The following is an 18,772-nucleotide window of genomic DNA, read 5'->3' as shown; positions in this document are numbered from 1 at the left end:
TTGGCATTGAAATCGCCAAGCACGATTTTGATAACTTGTCCGGGGCAGCGTTCATATGTTCCCTCCAAGCGCTCATAGAAGAGATGAGCAAGATGTTGAAGAATCTCACTTTGATGCCAATTATGGCTAGCCGTTCGTCCACCGGGCTGAACGCCAGTACTCGGCAACGGAGTCTCTCCCCCGCCACAAATCCAACAGCGAATTTGCGCTCCTTTACATGGCAACTTTAGTAGACGTCGCATTTCCTGGATGGCGGTTATGTCAGTCTTAATCTGAACTGCAAGCAGTGCAGCTCAATCTTTCTCGGTTGTGTCGAATGATGTTAAGCCACTTCGGGAGAAAATTACATATGTTGCGTATAGTAAAGAGTCAAATAATGCTTCTCTTTCAGCTACTGCTATGAATGTTCCGATGAGTTATGCTGTTGCCGTTGCCCTCTCGGCTGCTAAAATTTCGAGCTCTGTCTCTTCCAAAGGCTCTTACAATGCTCCTGCTCTTGCTGATGCTCGTTCACCTGCTACCGCTACTGCATCCCCCCTTCTTTGGATTCATCTGACACCTTCACAACTCGTTCCAAAAAAATTTGATGTTAAGAAGAAAACCAACAAAAGCAGACACTTGTTCCTGGTTCAGAAATTGTTAATTATGTTAATGAGCAAACAGGGATAGATACAAGTTTGCTTGCTTGCTTGCTTTAGGCTAGTCAAGAAAGAGGTCACTGTAAGTACTCTTAAGAAAATTAATTTTAAACTTGGAGTCTCTGACTACTGTTACGAGAGGCTTCTGTCCCCTAATGTCTGACAAGCCAGTGTCAATGTACAAACCGTTTGGTTTTTTTTCAAAAGTTCGGATAATCACAGTTGGTAAGTAATCGTACCTCTTGCTTACGTAAATCGCCTCGAAATCTTAAAATTTATTTTTTCATAATGGTTCTGGCCTTAGAACGTACGCATGATGTGCTCGGAAAAATATTACGACCTATTCGTTATAGTAGAGACTTTGCTCAACGCAGAATGACTAGGAATATTTGATTTTAGAGACTCTGTGAAAACGGGTTGTACTAGGGGCGGTGGTGTTCTTATCGACGACCACCGTAAATATCGTGCTTCATCTAAAATCTTGGATAATCAGATATAATTTAGGCAACATTACATGGTCGCAAGCAAATAAAGATACCACTCTTATTCCCGATAATGTAAACTATAGGAATGAATCGTATCTTGTTGATAGTTTTTTGAGTCTTGATCTCAAACAGATAAATAATATCTTAAATCAGGGTTTGAAAAACTGTCAGCACAGAGCAATAGCGCTACTATTTTTGCTTTTGCTTCGCTTTGAAGCTTTTGATTTTCATTCGAACTGCTTTGCTTTTACTGCGATTTTGAAAATGTTATTTTGCCTTTTTATTGACAGTTTACTGAAAATTATTTAATGCTTTCGATTTGCTGTGATAGTGCTTTTGATGTGCTATGATAATGAATTTTCTGTGCTGTGATAGTGATATTTACAACGCTTTTATCAACTTAAAATGTTGTGTGTCCAGACACCATTTATAGCAAAGGTATTGTGGCAAAGTTTCTATACAACCTAGTCTAGATATCAACCTCGTCGGTAGCATCATATCAAAACTCTAGAGGCAGATGTCGCCTCGCCGCAAGTAGTTATATATTGCGCCTAAAAATATGCACTACATACCCTACACCGGAAATGGACGACACGCCAGTTCGTTAAATGAAATTAATTGGTCCTCGTATGTATGTACATACATACATATATGCATGTGTGTGAACCAATCTATTAATATCGTTGAATTATTTTTATATTTATTGCAAAATTTAATACAGACAAGACTAAAAGTAGAAAATAAATAATATAAAAAAACGTTTAAATATACAACGCTTTTACACATGGACTAAAAAGTAGAAAATAATATTTCTCAGTCCCATAGAATTCGTTTTGATAACTTTTGATTTTGAAATGTTAGCAAAAGTCATTATAAACCTATTTATGAGATTGAAAATGAAAAGGGTGGGGCGCATGTAATAGACTTGAATTGATATGAAAAGTTATATATCATACATACATATACAGATGCGTGCAACTAATTAGCAACGAAATTCAAAACGATATTGCTTGCAAATTATGTTTATTTATTTATTTTTAATAATTTTCAGTTAAAATATATTTCAATCTATTTCAGAAACCACAATAACAAAAGCTCCAAAGCTTGCACAAATTGCAAAAAAATTAATCAAACTTCAAAAAATTGTCATCAAAATTTTTAATTAGAATATTTAGAAAATTTTCGGGTATGCAGTTTTGTAGCCCATTCAATTTTAGTATAATAAAGTGCAAGTTTCAAGTCGCTAAAAATTACGATTATCGAGGGTGTTGCGGATTTTTTTCCATATAAAAAAATATTTTGATCATGTGTTATATGGAAAAAACTGCGCAACCTCCACAAAAAAAAATTCTTAAAAAGCAACGGTATTTTTTAGCGACTTGAAACTTGCACTTTATTATACTAAAATTGAATGGGCTATAAAACTGCATACCCGAAAATTTTCTAATTAAAAATTTTGAAATTTTGATGACATTTTTTTATGTTTGATTAATTTTTTTGCAATTTGTGCAAGCTTTGCAACTTTTGTTATTGTGGTTTCTGATATAGATTGAATTATATTTTAAATGAAAATTATTAAAAATAAATAAATAAAAATAATTTGCAAGCAATATCGTTTTGAATTTCGTTGCTAATTAGTTGCACGCATCTGTACATACACTGCCGGAACAAAGTATTGGCACAGCAAGTTTTTCCCAATATATGCAACAATTTTATTCTAATATTATTTCGCCAATTTTGTATAAAAATATGGTTCATTCAACAACAAAATACATAAAAGTGTAATTCCTAAACTTTGTGCAAAACTCGCGAAAATTCCGACCTTGCAGTTTTTTACTAGAATTTAATGGGCTACAAATCTGCATACTCAAAGAAATTCTAAAAAATCTGATAAAAAGGTTGAAAATTTTCATGAAATTTTCTGAATTTTCGCGAGTTTTAAACAAAGTTTAGGAATTATATTTTTATGTTTTTTGTTGTAGAATGAAGCATATTTGTACATATGTATGTATGTGGGTATATGAATAACGATCGCTTTTGTACTTGCGCTGTAGAAATTTTAGGTTTATGTTATGTAGTTTGACTGTTGTCCATTAAATCTTTGTATTGCATGCGCTCCATGGTGGAATAATACCAGTAGTGCGATTCCCATTTTTCCTAACGACCGATATTCGTTATTGATAATAAACGACGATTGTAGCTTGCAGTAGCGAATAGGCTACTTTCAAAAACACACTTAGCGACAGAATTCGTTAGACATGTCGATAAAGAAGTTTACGACGATTGTCGTTAATTACAAAGACAAATATTTAATTGTTGCGGGTATTATTGTTGTCGGGATTGTTGTTTGTGAATACCATATGAATAAAAAAGATGCCAAGAGCTACTACGGTACTGTACCATAAGATGCTGGACTTCTTCTTTGGCAATAAGGGCCTCGTGCAAGGCGAATTTAATAAGGTGGTGTTAACCGTATATAAGTAAAAAATTACACTAACAAATTATACTCACAATTACAGTATGAATTACAACAATCACATCATTTTGACGTTATGCTTTCCACGTCTAAAAATTCAGCTGTGGCTCTAGTTTTCGACGTAACGATACTTGAAAAGTTGCTTAAATTTTTAAGTTTTTTTTTAAATAACTCCGACAAAGTCGGTTAAAGTCATTTTACTAAACTTTTTCACGTAACTATTTTTTAATATAACCTTCGCTATAAAAATCAGTCATGTTGAAAATTTTATAAAATCGACACAAAAACTGAGTTATTTACAAACAAGTTAAAATTGAAGCAAATGTTCAAGTATCGTTATCTCGAACACTGGAGCCAATCTGGCAAAACGGGGGGAACAATTGAATTTAGAATGCTCCAATTAAGTGAGATCAACTATCAAAACCTTTGCCTAAGTTTACAACTTGCACAGTGTAATAAATAAAAAGAATAATAATAAAAAGCACATCTATATGTCATAAATGTTTATTTATTAGTTAGTTTTTATTATAATAGTTTGCTTACTGATGACTTTGGCCTAATTTTTCTCAATAAAAACTTAAAACAATTTTATCGTTAGGATTTTCAACGACAAAATAATGGTAGCGAGGCTACCGACAAATTTCGTTAGAAAACAGTCAAAGCTACCGACAATATTCGCAAAAAGTGTGCTTGAGAATTGCAGTTAACGAAGCTTGTCGGAATCGTTAGCTACCGATACGAATATTGTCGTTAAGAAAAATGGGAATCGCACTACAGGTGAAGTAATAAGAGCGAGACCTGTAGTGGGATTCGCCATTCTATTTTAACGATTATCGAATCGTTAAGAAAACTTAACGACGATTTTAACGATTTGACAATTCGCTAAACATATTTTAACGATATTCGCTATCGCTTGATCAGCTGTTGTCGTTAACTACTCGATTACTCGTTAAGTAAACGACGAATATTTTGAAGTTGTTAGCGGCATCGGCAAAAGAAAATTTGATATTTCATTTGAGTTAAAATAAAATAATATAGATCGCGAATTTACTTAAGTAATATATAAAAGAAAAACTTTTTGTTAAAAATGGCATTTGAGTATTTGGCATACGTTTTATCCCAAGATGAGGAGATAATAAGCCCTTCATCAGTAGATAGACGTTTTCTTCGAGAAGTGGACAACCCTTTCCACTTGACTGCAACTGAGTTTCGTAACCTTTACCAATTAACCCCAAACTTGGTTTAAGATATTGTTTCCCAGCTTGATAGCCAATTAAGGGGTCGAAGAATAACTGCGATAACGACAGAGAAACAGGTAAATAATGTAAGTTGCAAGTATTTTTCAATTTTAAATGCTTTTGTAAATTTTAAAGGTTCTAACTGCCTTGCGATTCTTAGCAACTGGCTGTTATCAACGCCCCGTCGGAGAGCAATGGGGGATATCCATGAGCCAGTCGTCCGTAAGTCGCTGTATACATCGCGTAACGGATACAATAAACCGCACCATGTTTTTGGCAAAGGTTAGGTTTCCAATGACCCAAATAGAGCGGCAAGCTGCAAAAGAAATTTTCGCCTCAGCATCCGCACCATTTGTAGGAGGTACTATTGGGGCTATCGATTGCACTCATGTGTCAATCATGAGCCCAAAACATCATGAAGAAGCGTATGTCTAACCACCATGGATACCATTCTATCAATGTGCAAATGGTAAGAGTAAAATTTTCTCACGGGTTAAACTACTGAGAATTAATTTTATTTTATACAAATATAGATATGTGATCCAAATCTAAAGATTTTGGCTGTCAATGCTAAATACCCAGGAGCGCGACACGATTCATTTATTTGGAGCTCCTCTGCAGTCCGGAGAGTTATGCAGCGAAGTTTTGAAGATGGAAACCATAACATGTTTTTGATTGGTAACTTTTTAAATCCACTGAAACTAGTTTATTAAAATCAATTTAATTGAAAATTTCGAATATATATTTGCAGGTGACTCAGGATATCCTTTGGACCCGTGGTTGATGACTCCTCTACCAAACCAACCAGAAGGGAGTCCTAAATTCCGCTACAATGAGGCATTATGCAAAACTCGAAACCCAGTCGAGAGACTTTTTGGCGTTCTCAAAGGAACTTGGCAATGCTTATCTCAGCAAAGGACTCTTTTGTATGATCCTGGATTTACTGGAAAAGTAGTAAATGCATACACAATGTTGCATAACTTGCGATTGGGTAGGGCTGCCAGACGTCCCGGTTTTCCCGGACATGTCGCGGTTTTAGACTATTTGTCCCGGTGTCCCGGTCCAACCTTAAAATATCCCGGGTTTCGTTTAAGTGTCCCGGTTTTCGTTTTGATTCTACAAAAAAATCACTACACTAAGAGAAAAAACGCGTTGTAATATTCGGAGAATTTTATGAATTCACTGAGGGAAATAACGTACAGTAAACATGAATATTTTTTATTTGACTATCGTTTTAAAATGTTCGCATTTTAAAATAATATTTTCATACCACGCACGCGTGGTGTTGATTCAAACTCAACATTTGAATACACATTTACATACATGTCTGTGCGTGAAGATGCTTGCCACAATTTGCTAACTTCCAGAGGGTCAGGGTCATATCCCATTACAGGCAGCATGGAATTTAAATATTTTTTTAACTTAATTATGAAAAAGCAATCGGTAAGTGCAAAGCACTTCATTTTAATATGGGCGTATTTGAATTGAATAGTTCTATACTAAATTTGTTATACATAAATGAATTACGAGTTGGGTTGGTGCTCTTTCATATGCGCATTTTTTTAAATTTAGCACGCTTTCTTAATTGTAAACAGCGTCCGGACTTTGCTCCGATCGGGTAGATTTACTCCGATTTCTTTCTTAAATTTAAAATTTACTCCCTACTCCACTTGGCCCGAAATATGCTCAGATTTTTTTTTATTTTCACATTAGGAATATATTACAAAATAATTAACTTTAAAATTTTTGTCCAATCACTTTTGTGGCATCAAGATTTTGTATAGAAAGGTGTGACAGAAGTTATCTCTTTTACTCTTTAACCCTTTTTTTTGCGGAATCACTTTTTTATTTTTCAAAGCAAGGCATTGATTAAGGACCATGTTTTGTGTATGTGTGTATGTTTAGTAATTTGGCAGAGTATAAGCTGACAATAGCTATTTTACCATTAAAAATAAATACAGGAACAGGATTAATGTCGAATTAGTTGAAAGCTTAATGTTCGCAAGAACTCTTATTAATAAAAGGTCAGAAATTTATACGCCGTCCGATAATTAGGTTTTTTTTTTTTTTAAACATTACACTGTGAGACAAATGGTAGGGGTCAGTGATCGGGAAGGGTTCAAACTACCGGGAAAGTTATATCGGTAAAAAAGAAGTTATACGTGTCCCGGTGTTTCGCTGGGTCACGTCTAGGAATCGAGATATATCGATTTGAAGTTAGTAACTATCATATAGGGGAAATTGTCACCTTTTGTCACTTAATTGTGAATAAAAGCGAAACGCTATTTTCGTTTTTGACGGTTTAACAGGTTTTATTCAGAACAGTTTAGGAACGAAACTAATTTTTTCTTATACTATTTAGAATGTTAATCTGCTCCGAAAATTTCATTTTTACTCCAATTTTTCGAGTCATTTACTCCCGAGTCGAGTTTCAGTAGTCCGAACGCTGATTCTAAACTTCTTTCTCTTAGTGCACCGATTTCATTTTTGAAATATGTAGTTACATCTCCAGATAGTTGAACTTTTCACAAGCAATAGTTGATGACTAATATATGTATGTACCTAAATACGTTTAAAATGTCGTGCACAGAGTTTTACAATTATACTAAGGAAAAGACAGAAGTTTTGAAGCAATTTCACAGCAACGAAAAATATGATTCGATATTTTAATGTTATCTTCTACTTTTTTTGTAATTTTTTTCTTTCATGAAACCTAGAGTACTTAACAGTGCCGTACCTAATTATTTGCTCGGAGGCTCTTTCATCAGATCACAACATCCAATCAGATCCTTTAGAAAAATTTTGAAAATGTAGCTTTTGAGCCAATTAATAACGTGCAAGTCTGAAGTTGCCAGAAAATTTCGTTGATTTTTAAAATTTTTTATTTATTTTTTTGCTGACAGTGTCTTCCATATAAAAAGAATTGTCGAACATAGTTGGTATGGAAGAAACTCTCAGTAAAACCAATACCAAAAATCAGCTAAAATTTAATGGGCTGCAAAACTTCCTTTTTAAAATTTTTATGAGTCTCATTAGAAAGTTTCGAATTTGTATGTAAATTTATTGAATTTTCCCGAGTTTAGCACAAAGTTTAGAAATTTTATATTTATGTGTTTTGATGTATTTAGTATAAACTGTATTTTTATAAAGGATAAAAAAGGTGCGTGCATTGTGAAAAATTCTCTGTGCTTTAGTTGTGATAAGTTGTTTTGTTTTGTTGGCTTACGTTGTAATGATCTCATGATCTCATGATTTTACGTTTTTGTTCTTGTCTGTCAAAATAAAATTTTACTACATCCTTTCGCGCGTAATTTTTTCGAAGCGAAAGGGAAGGGAACGAGAGTGATTATTTTGGCATTTTATTAAACATTTTTATGTAAATAAAAACTCTTGTATCAATAACTTCAGTCTTCTTTTGTCTTTAATTAAAGTACATTTTTTTAAAGTCTAGAATTATATATGTGAATATTCATTAAATATAGGGTCCATCAAAAGACAGATCTCAGTATGTAATCACAGATCAGTTTCTATAATATGATATGGCGTGGATTAAAACACCACGTAAATGCACGTTCAAGTTACAGCCGCATCACAAAATTAAAACATGAATTCACAAAATGAAATTTCATTACTTATTGTATATAAGAAATATATGTGGTATATCTTGCATGCAGTAAGACCGTATACCTCTCTATCAACTAAATTTGTAAACATTGAATTCATTTGAAAATCAACAGAACTTCAAATAACTCGCTTATTAAAAACAAATAAAGATCAATTCAAATTTGTAAAAATTCTTCGAGTATCTTAAACAGTTATTCTTAATGTAAAAAGTTAACTTCATGTAAAAATGTTCTTGGTCTGTTAGTCCGCATTACGCATAAGGAACAGTATCTGTTCATATTCCAACAAAATTTGCAAGATGTAGTCGAAAAAATGAGAGTTTCTGCTAAAAAATCACACAAAACACACTGCACATGTTCGCAAAGACTGCATACAAAAGCAAAAATTTGCTAATTTGAAATCACCTCCACAATCCGCGGACATAAATCTCATCGAGAATTTTCGAAAACAACTAAAAGTAAAGCTTACTAAGTATCCAAGTTCGTCCAATGGAGTACATGAGCTATGAAAGCAAACTAAGGATATATGGGAGGATATACCTCCAGAATTTTTACAGAGATGCAAATAAAGTATGCCAAATCGCATACAGGAACTAAAAAAAGCAAAAGGATACTGAACACTGTGTTAACAGCTCCTTTTTTCGTAAAAATTGTCAAAAAGTTATTAAAAATATATAAGTGCAAAACTGTTACATATGGGTGTTTCCAGCAGAAGGTCCACCACGACAAAAAAAATAAAAGTTTTATATCTAACGTATTTGCGGGCCGATTTGTCTGCTTTTTAAAATATATACTGGCTATGTAAGTAGAATCATGTTTACATAAAATGGTCTTCCTAGGTGGTGCCAAGGTCGAGATATTTCGAAAAACCGTGTTTATGGTCCGATTTGGTTCGAATTTGGGGTATGTGGTTGAAACATAATAAATCATAGATTTCTAATAAATTGGCCCGGAATTGGCGCTGAAGTCAAAATATAAAGTATATTCTACATAAAATACATGTTTTATTTGCGTTGAAAATTCATTTAAAAGCAATATTAACAAAAATATAACGATGGAAATTTATGTCACGTAACGCCACGTCACGTCACGTTTCACACTTGGGGTTGTAAAAGAGAATTGAAACAATTTGCATTAATTCAAAAAACTCTAAAAACAACTAGAATTGCTCCAAATCATATTAAAATAAGTTTCATGAAAATAGCCACAATTCGCAGAGTTTTGCGATTTTGTAAGAAAAGAAAAATCAACTTCCATTTTTTGTCACGTAACGACACTCTCTTTAAATGCTTATATTTAAGGACCAAGCAGTTCGATTGATTTCATTTTTCGGTAAAATATAGAGCTAATTATGTGCTATACAATGGTTCAAAAAAGTTAAAGAAAACAAATGGTATTCCTTTTTTGTATCACATTGAAATCGTACGACTGTCACGTGCGCCACCATGGGAATGCCCATATGCCTTAATTTAAATTTTTGTCTGCTGGTTTTATTATTGTTGTTGGATTGACTTCAATTTGTTATGAGAGAGGAAGTACAGGTGTACCAATAAGAATATAAAACAAAAGTATAAATGTCGTTAAAACATGGAAAGATAGCGATCGCTGAAGTAAAAAGTGTTACACCATATTACAGTTTTGCCCGTCCCTGTACATATAATGAACATGTGTCGACGCTTGCACCAATGCAAAGCTTATCAATAGGGATACATATTCACGATCCGGTGAATACCGTCTAGCATTTTAAACAACAACAAAATTAGCCAATCATGCTCTTTATGCTATCTATGCACCATGCTAGACAGCGTGCACCGGATCGTGAATACCCCTAATGTAAGCCACGTATTGATTTTATCAGTACAGTACTAATTTTTCAGCTCTGGACTGACTTTATTCATTTCTTCTATCAGTACGCTAATATCCTGATTTTTCAAAATTTGTACTGATTTGTACTGAATTTTCAATTCAAACAAAATACTTTAGAATTTTCTTAAGGTTTGTACATACGTTGGAACTTCCTTAAACTGTACTGTTAAAAGTAAGAAGAAAATAATTTAATTATAGTTGACATGTTTCAGATAATGGTATGCCCAACATATACCAATACAACAAAAAGATCAATTGTTTTACGGGCATATCGCCGGGTCGTTACGTACCAGTTGCGATAATATCGAAACCGCTATTAACGTAAGCGACATATTTTTCGAAATTAGTTTTTTATGTAGAATTGTTCTTAAACCCATAACAGGTCAACTGTTAAAAAATTTTATCGTCAATCGTCATAGTCACAGAGATATACGACTTTCAATTTTATCGTAAGCGACATCTGCTGTTTTGAGTTACCGCAAAAATAACGTAAGCGACATGGAAGTTAGTAGTGACCTGTAAATACTGACTGTAAATATATAATTATTTATGTTTTTATATATGTCAATGTGTACAAAAAAGAAAATAAAATAAGTTTTTTCTAAGTTTTTTGGGGGAAATTCAATTAACGTAAGCGCCAAATTCGCCTAGTAGCCTGCCATGGTGACAGCGAAATTAACGTAAGCGCCAAATTCACTAATTTCGCATACAAATTAAGTAAAATGAAGATACAAATTAGTCTATGGCTTGTATTGAACCAGGCTTAGACTACATTTAGAATTTCAAAGATATTTTCCAAACGGTTAAGAAACAAAAAACAAAAAAAACGTCCCTCCTGTAAAATTTGCTTTTTGGCGGTTACGTTTTTTTTCGCGGTTAGGGTTCGATATGATGGAGCTTAAATTATTCAAAAAGAAGGCTAACGTCATTTTGTTGTGTGGTGTTAGTTATCTCGAAAACAACTTTCAGTTTAATAACAACTAATTTGCCTATAATTTACAATTCTTTTTTCACAATTCACTGACATTGTAAAAGAGTTTTGCATACGAGACATAGGCTAGATACTATTTTCAGCGAATTCGTAGTTTTTCAAAGTTTTTGCGTAGTTGAAAAAATTAATTTAAGCCATGAGGAAATATGGATGAAGGCCTAAAATAGTGGTACTTTTGAAAAAATATTTAATTTGGTTTTTTTTCAATACCACACTAAAACGAAGCAACTAAGAGGATCTTAAGTATATAGTTTTCTTCCTGGCGCAAAGAGAGAAATCGGCTTCTAATTAACATTTTTTAAACTGAAGTTCAAATTAAAAGTAATTTTAAAATGAAATGTATAGAATTCTTTGGCTATTTAAATACTATATGGATAAGATCTCATTATTGCTATTCAAAAAAAGTCATAAATATAAAATAATTGATTAGCTTCTATGTACAGTGATATGTGCACTCATGTTAAAATTAATAACACTTTTTTTTTTTATGAATTATATTTTATTATATACTAAAATATTGTTTAAAACAAGTTCTCTGGCGTTTCAAAGCATTATCTGTTACTTACATTCATAATTTTGCTTTAAATAAAAATGAACTGAAAATAATTGGAGATCAATTAGTCCCCAACTCATCTCTAACGGGTACTATTAACGATTTTATGATATGTACGCACTTAGTCAATGAAATTTCATGTGCGGCGTTGACACACAGAGAGACTGTTCGCCTGACAAAACTGAGCACCCCGGTTCGAATCTCAGCTGGCGCAAATTTTTATTTGTGTTTTTTAAAAGTGACTAGTCGCTTTTTATACCCGTTCGGGTATAAAGGTGAACAATTAGTCTCTTCATAGGACATGCTCGAACAAAAGCGATCAGTTCATTTCATATAAAGAGATCAAAAGTGGTATTAGTCGCATGCTCCTTTGCGATTGCTCCCGGAGTCATCCCGGATTAGTCCAATTTTTTGCAGGGTTGCGATTGCTCCCGGAGTCATCCCGGATTAGTCCCATTTTTTGCAGGGTACTGTCTGGTTGCTTTTATAATTTCATAGCAAAACGGCAGCCAAAGCATTCACTTTTTTCTTGATTGCTGTTGCTTTGCCTTCAATAAAATACACGCCGAAGTGAAAGCACAGCAAAATCAAATTAAATAAAAAATTGCAGCATTTTCAAACCCTGTTTTAAAAAAAACTTAATAGGATTTTAGACCAGGGTTTGAAATTGCTTGACTATTTTCAATGCATTCGCAGTTGCTTAACTACGACTAACACAAATGAATCAGCAAAAGCAAAAAAAAAAAAACAATTAAATCATTTACTTCAGCTTATAGAGCAGTTTATTTTTGCTTACACAGTCAGCCGAAGCAGCTAGTTTAGAAAAATTTGCTGTTGCTGGAAGCAATGAGTTAGGGGTAGTTTTAGTCTTTCGTTTGCTTATCTCCCTTGCTTCGTTATTCTAGCGAGTACTTTCCCTACAAGAATTGGGTGATGGAAACTAACACATTCTCTTTTTAGGCCAGTATGCAGATCTCAAGAAAAGCAAAAAATCCATATAAAATGACGTAAAAGAAATGGCTAAGAAATTTTCTTGTGTAAAATTTTTTCGAGGCAGTACGCACTTCTTAAGAAATTTGCTACGCTTTCTACTACGGTTTTCTAAGGTTTCTTGTGAAAAATAGCACAAGGTAACCCATGCTTGCAACAGAAATATATGCCCGTTCCATTATTTTTTGAGGAACTAGCAAACGGCTGGTTAAGTATCAGTTGTCAAAGTTCCTTGGACACACACACACACGAAATAAAGGCAATTTTTTTCTTGACCGATTTCTTGAGAGCTGCAAACCAGCCTTAAATGAGGTGTTAGTTCCCATCGCCCCATTCTTGTAGGGAAAGTACTCGCGAGAATAACGAAGCACGGGAGACAAACTAAAGCAAGAGATTTCTACTTTCAATGAGGAAGAAATTGAGTATTTGGAAGAATATGCAAAAGTAATGCAACCTATCGCAGAAGCTATCGACTTCCTTCAAAGAGAACAAAATATTTTCTTTGGTTACTTTATTCCAACTTTACTGTCCATCAAAATAAAATGCGACGTTTAGCTTCCGAAAACTTGAAATATTTGACGGAAACTAATATTCAAATGCAATCAAAGCTAATGCAAAGGTTTGAAAAATATTTTAGTTTGCACTCTGACTCTTGGGATGCAGTTATTGCGGCAATTCTCATTCCCGATATCAAACTAAAATTTTGCAAAACTTTACTGGAAAGTGCTGATTCATACAGTCTAGACTCTAGAAGATGTTCGGGATAAATTTAAAGAATAGTAGTAGTAGTAGTAGTAGTAGTAGTATATTTATTTATTCAACTTGTAGATACATCATGAAAGATATTTAGTTACAAAACAAGTACAACGTGGTTACATTTAAATAAATAAGCAACAGATGTGACAATAACAGAAATTGTTGTGTGTCACGCTGTGTAATACATAAATACTGTGATACATGTTTAATAAAATTCATTAATTATTAAGTTCCTGTATTGAGTGCTTTCTCGTAGATACTTATACAAAGCTAAGTAGTTGTGACCATTTAAAATGCTTATGACTTTAGCCAAATCTAAAACCTTTTCACCAAAACAAAGCAGACGTATGTTTTTATAGATGGGACATATACCAATGAAGTGATAAATACATTCAACTTCCCCCAAATTACAAACTGGACAAATTTCCGAAGAAACGTTTTTAAAAGGTCTTGCGTTGAGGTTGAGGAGACCGCTCTAGCGCGGAAAATCAAGCTTATTTTGTACGTGCTAAATTCATCACTAAAGTATGTTTGAGATAATGGGCCAAGTTTTGGGTACAGGTCACGAGAAGTTAACTTTTGGGCACATTCTAGAAACATACTGAACTCATTCTCAACAAGCTTATCCAGCAAGGTGGGGATGTAACTGCCTAGTGCCTTTGGAGAGAAGTCTGTTATATCATCCATATTTGCTTTATGGACAACATCGTTCCAGCCTTTTACCCAATAAGTAGCTTTCTGCAGCGTCTCTTCCGCCAGTACTCGAGGCAACCTTGAGTTTTCTAGGTTCTGACATCTGACTATAAAAATCATGTGAGAGCGAAGAGTTTGAAAAAATTGTGGAAAGATACCCGTTTCAAGGTGCAGCATATAGTTCGGCGTGTTAGGTGGGAGAAAAATAAGTTTTTTTATGAAAAAACGTAGAAGCTTTTCCACTTGCTCATATTTTTCAAAGCCCCGTATTTGGGACCCGTAAAACATGATCGACCTGGAGGCTGAGTCAAAAAGTTTTAGCTTCTTGGACAAGTGTATTCTTGGGTTGTTTATGAACTTTAACCACGTCGCGTTAATGGCGTTCTTGGCGTTAATAAGCTTAGAATCCAGGTGTTTGGAATATGAGAGCTTGTAGTTCAGGAGTACTCCTAAGTATTTATATTCATTTACGATATCCACCAGCTGATTACCATAAGTCCAGCTCCAATTAGATGGGATTCTGGTACCTTTCCTGAAAACTAAGATCTTCGATTTCATTAAGATTAATCTAAGCGCCCATTGTGTACAGTATGAGTGCAATGCATCAATCATTTCCTGCAGCTGCTGCGGAGATTCCGCCAGCAAGACTATATCATCCGCATACATTAACACTTTTATAGTTGTATTAGCCACTTTAACTCCACCAGGGAGATAGCTGTGCAGGTCGTTGAGGTACAAGGAGAACAGCACCGGGCTAAGCAGGCAGCCTTGCCGCACCCCCTGGTTGACTGGAAAAGCATCTGAAAGTTTGCCATTATAACACACTTGGCTGCTAGTGTTAGCGTATATAAGACGTAGCGTTTCGATTAGATGACTCGAGAGGCCATAGGAAGCTAGTTTTTAAAAGAGCATATTTCGAGGGATAGCATCGAAAGCACAGGAGAAGTGATGAAAAAGGCAAATGTTTTAGAGTTAGAAGCAAAGTTTAAATGTACAATACTAGTTAGATTGAACAAATTATCCACTGTAGAGTAGTTCCTGCGGAAACCGGCTTGAAACTCGTCAAGAATCTCATTGCATTCAACCCAGGCATTTATTCTGTTTAAAAGTAAGCCCGTAAAGATTTTGTATATCGTATCCAGGAGCGATAAGCCTCTGTAGTTGGAAGCAGAGGAAGGATCACCTTTCTTGAAAAGAGCAATTGTAACAGACGTGCGGAACGAGGGGGGGATTTGCTTTTTAAGATATATATAGTTAAAAAGTGCTAAAAGTTCGTTTAAAAAACATAGAGGTGCAAATTTATAAAACTCGTAACTTATACCATCACTACCCGGAGATTTGTCTTTTCCGGCTTTTCTAAGCACTAAGCGAAGCTCGCTCATGTCAAAAGGATAGTCGATAAAGGGGTCGATGATGGATGGCAAGGCCCAATGTATGTCAAAATCACACGGATGAGAATACATCTTCTTGAAGTGAGCGTAAAAATCGCAGAGTTGAAGGTCAGAAGCAAAAAACGGCTTTGAAAACTTCAACGAGTTGGCTAGACGCCACCAGTCACTAGTGTTCTTGACGCTGTTTAAAAGCTCAATTTGCTTACAGCTCCAACTCAACTTTTTCCGCGAACAAAGATTGTTATATCTTTTACGACAGGTGATATATTTATCCTTATCCTCATCTCTATTGGATCTCCTGAAGACAGTAAGTAATTTTAACATTTTTTTACGCAGGTTATGACATTGGCTGTCAAACCACGAATGTTTTGGCGTGAAGTAAGCTTTACTTGACTGGTTAGAAGCTGATGCTTTAATTTTGTCAGTTAATATAGTAACTTTATCTTCTATTGGTATGCTTGAATAAATATAGTCGCATTCACTCTTATCTGCTATGAGACGAGCGTACCTTTCAGCGTAGCTATCTTTCCATTTCAGTTTGGGTGTAGGAGATTTTACCACATCGCTGCTTATTCGTGTCCGCGAACGGAAGTTCAAAATAACTGGCATATGGTCTGAATATTCTTTGGCACCAATGCAAAAGTCACGTATGAAGGGAAGTATATCATAGGAGCAGATACCGTAATCAATGACAGAGCTACCGGCACCACCGCAAAATGTTATCTCGCCACTCTTATCGCCTGAGGTTCTTCCATTTAATATAAGACCTCCCATGTCATCGAAAATATTAAGCAACTGTTTGCCCTTCCTATCTAATATAACATCTTTCGATTTACGGGTTTCATAAATATGCGGGAAAGCTGAAAGAATATTCTCATCGACCACTTGAGATACACCTAAGCGCGCGTTGAGGTCCCCAAGTATACAAAATGAGCTCGGATTGAAATTATTCATTAGGTTTTCAAACGTTTTAAAGTCTTCATTCCAATTTGTGCAGTTTATGTATTGGGGAATTAAGTAAAAGATCACCTCATCTAGTTTAATCCTCAGAATTACACTATCACATTGAAACATAAACTTAAGATCGTAAAGGTGCTCAAGGCTCTTCCTGAAACCATAGAGACAACCCCCACTCGCCCGACCAGCTTTGTGCAGCTTGGACGCATCAGTCCATTGTAGGTTAAAATCTGTGAAGTGGTGAAAAAATTTTGATCTGTCTTCAGCCATAATATGTGTTTCGAAAAGGAAGAATATGTCAAAAGACTTAATGTAGCTAAAAAACTGGCCATATTTAAGTTTACTATTTAGGTTAGCTACGTTATAAGACAACATTGCAATATTGTTTAAGTTTTCGTCATACCCTGAATCTACATGTACAATACTACTACCTACCCTACTTAGGTTTTTTTGTTCGTTATATTTTGCAAAATTTTATCATAGTTAAGACTATTTAGCTCGAGTGAATCTCCATACCAGTCCTTCAGCATTCCCAACGCCGGTTCGCCTCCGCATTTCAGCACGTTGCTACTGTCGTAGTTCATCCACTTCCCGCATACATTTAAGGAGTCGTTGTGTACAAACACTTTCTTGCTCCGGTCAAGGGAAGAGAGAGTTTTCTTAATTTGTAGGAGAACTCTTTTGCGTGTACATTTATCTTCGCATAAATCCCTCTCTATGAATACCGAAGACCCCGCCAGTTTTTTGGAATTTCTTAGGACTTCAGATGCCACTTGTACGCATTCAAATTCTGCAACTACGCCAACCTTGTTTTTGCCCCGAAATATTATGTGCGTTTCCCGGACTTTGGCCTCCGGCAGTTCCAGCTTCTCTTGTAAAAAGGTACCAAGGTTATCTTTGTTTGCCGTCTCTAAGTTCAGCCCTTTTACTACCACGTTTTTGCTTCTAATATTTTCGGATAAATTGCGTAGTTCCTTGCGGTCTGCCTCTCTTTCTGCTTTTAGTATTTTAATTTCTTCCTTCAGCGCTTTATTCTCCTCCTCTAACTCACACAGTTTCTGTGAAACGGAACCCAACTGTCGCTTGATATCGTTCACGTCATCTTTCGTTGCAAGGTTACTCAGATTCCCTTGGAAGTTCTGTTCCATTGCTTTAATTGCGTACAACACATCGTTTAGTGACGTCACGGGGCTTGTTTCAGATTTTGGACGCTTAGCAGATGGGATAGAGGAGGGGTTAGGTGGTGATCTACCAATGTTGGGCATTTTAGCGGAAAGAATACAAGACTTTGAAAAAACACACTGTGCACCCTGTATAGTTTGAGAGCCAGTGCTACAGAACTGCTTAATCGACACGCAGGACTGCACTGTGTATACTGCGTTACCACTGCCTTAAAAGTGACAGAAAGAGTCAGCTGGCTTTGTTTATCACAACAGCCAAAATACACACTTCGGGAAAATTAGATTTGAGTGCTTTTATTTCTGCTATCGTGCGGGAGTCCGACAATAAAAGTTAAATCAGGAAAATCAGGAAAACTTGGATATGAAGCTACGGTTCACCAAACCACCGACACCCATCCACTGCTGCTATGTTTAGCCACACACCGCGCAACAGCACAAACCATCAAAAGCGAAAATGTACAATAATAACAAAAAGAATCTAGAGGCCGGGAGCCACACAACCGCACTCAACGACTGCACTTCGTACGTGTCAAATAATGAGCGTACATAAAATTTAAAGAATATGCGATGGAGTTTAAAAGACAAACGGTAGGGGAAGATAATAATTTACAGCCTTCCATAAGTGCTAATACATCATTTCTCGAATTCGATGAGGAGTCTACAGGTATTTGATTAAAAGAAACCAACCTGCAAAAGCTTTGTAAATAATTTTCTTTTTTAGATGAAAATCGGTATACATGTTGCCATGGCGGAGCTATAGCAACTGAAGTAGTTTTAAAACTGAATGACGAGGATAGGAGCATTGAAGCTTTGCATCGCTTTCCTACTAAAAAAAAATGTTTTTAAAATATAATACACCTCTTCCTTCATCTGCGCCAGTGGAAAGACTTTTTTCCTTTGCTGGGATTGTCAATCGATCGACAAGGCAAAATCT

At 35.2% G+C, this 18,772-nt stretch overlaps 1 protein-coding gene across 1 annotated transcript; it reads left to right on the top strand.

Moving 5' to 3' along the window:
* Window positions 1-5,097: 5,097 nt before the first annotated feature.
* On the top strand, window positions 5,098-16,077 carry LOC118745513 (putative nuclease HARBI1). The gene is made up of 4 exons (XM_036478962.1): window positions 5,098-5,306; window positions 5,371-5,515; window positions 5,589-5,828; window positions 16,037-16,077. The coding sequence occupies exons 1-4, from the start codon at window positions 5,253-5,255 to the stop codon at window positions 16,075-16,077; spliced, it is 480 nt and encodes a 159-aa protein (XP_036334855.1). The 5' UTR covers window positions 5,098-5,252.
* Window positions 16,078-18,772: the final 2,695 nt, after the last annotated feature.

The sequence above is a fragment of the Rhagoletis pomonella genome, unplaced genomic scaffold (genome assembly GCF_013731165.1).
Source record: "Rhagoletis pomonella isolate Grant_MI unplaced genomic scaffold, Rhpom_1.0 Rhpom_scaffold_00009, whole genome shotgun sequence".
Lineage (NCBI taxonomy): Eukaryota > Metazoa > Arthropoda > Insecta > Diptera > Tephritidae > Rhagoletis > Rhagoletis pomonella.
Note: the sequence above shows the minus strand (reverse complement) of the source record. Positions and strands in the feature narration are given on the sequence as shown.

Excerpts from the sequence above, each read along its gene's own strand:
- LOC118745513 (XM_036478962.1), top strand. The coding sequence starts at position 5,253 with ATGAAGAAGCGTATGTCTAACCACCATGGATACCATTCTATCAATGTG. Across the intron at positions 5,307-5,370 it reads ATTCTATCAATGTGCAAATG|ATATGTGATCCAAATCTAAA; the intron begins GTAAGAGTAAAA and ends ATACAAATATAG. Across the intron at positions 5,829-16,036 it reads GTTGCATAACTTGCGATTGG|GTTATGACATTGGCTGTCAA; the intron begins GTAGGGCTGCCA and ends TTTTTTACGCAG.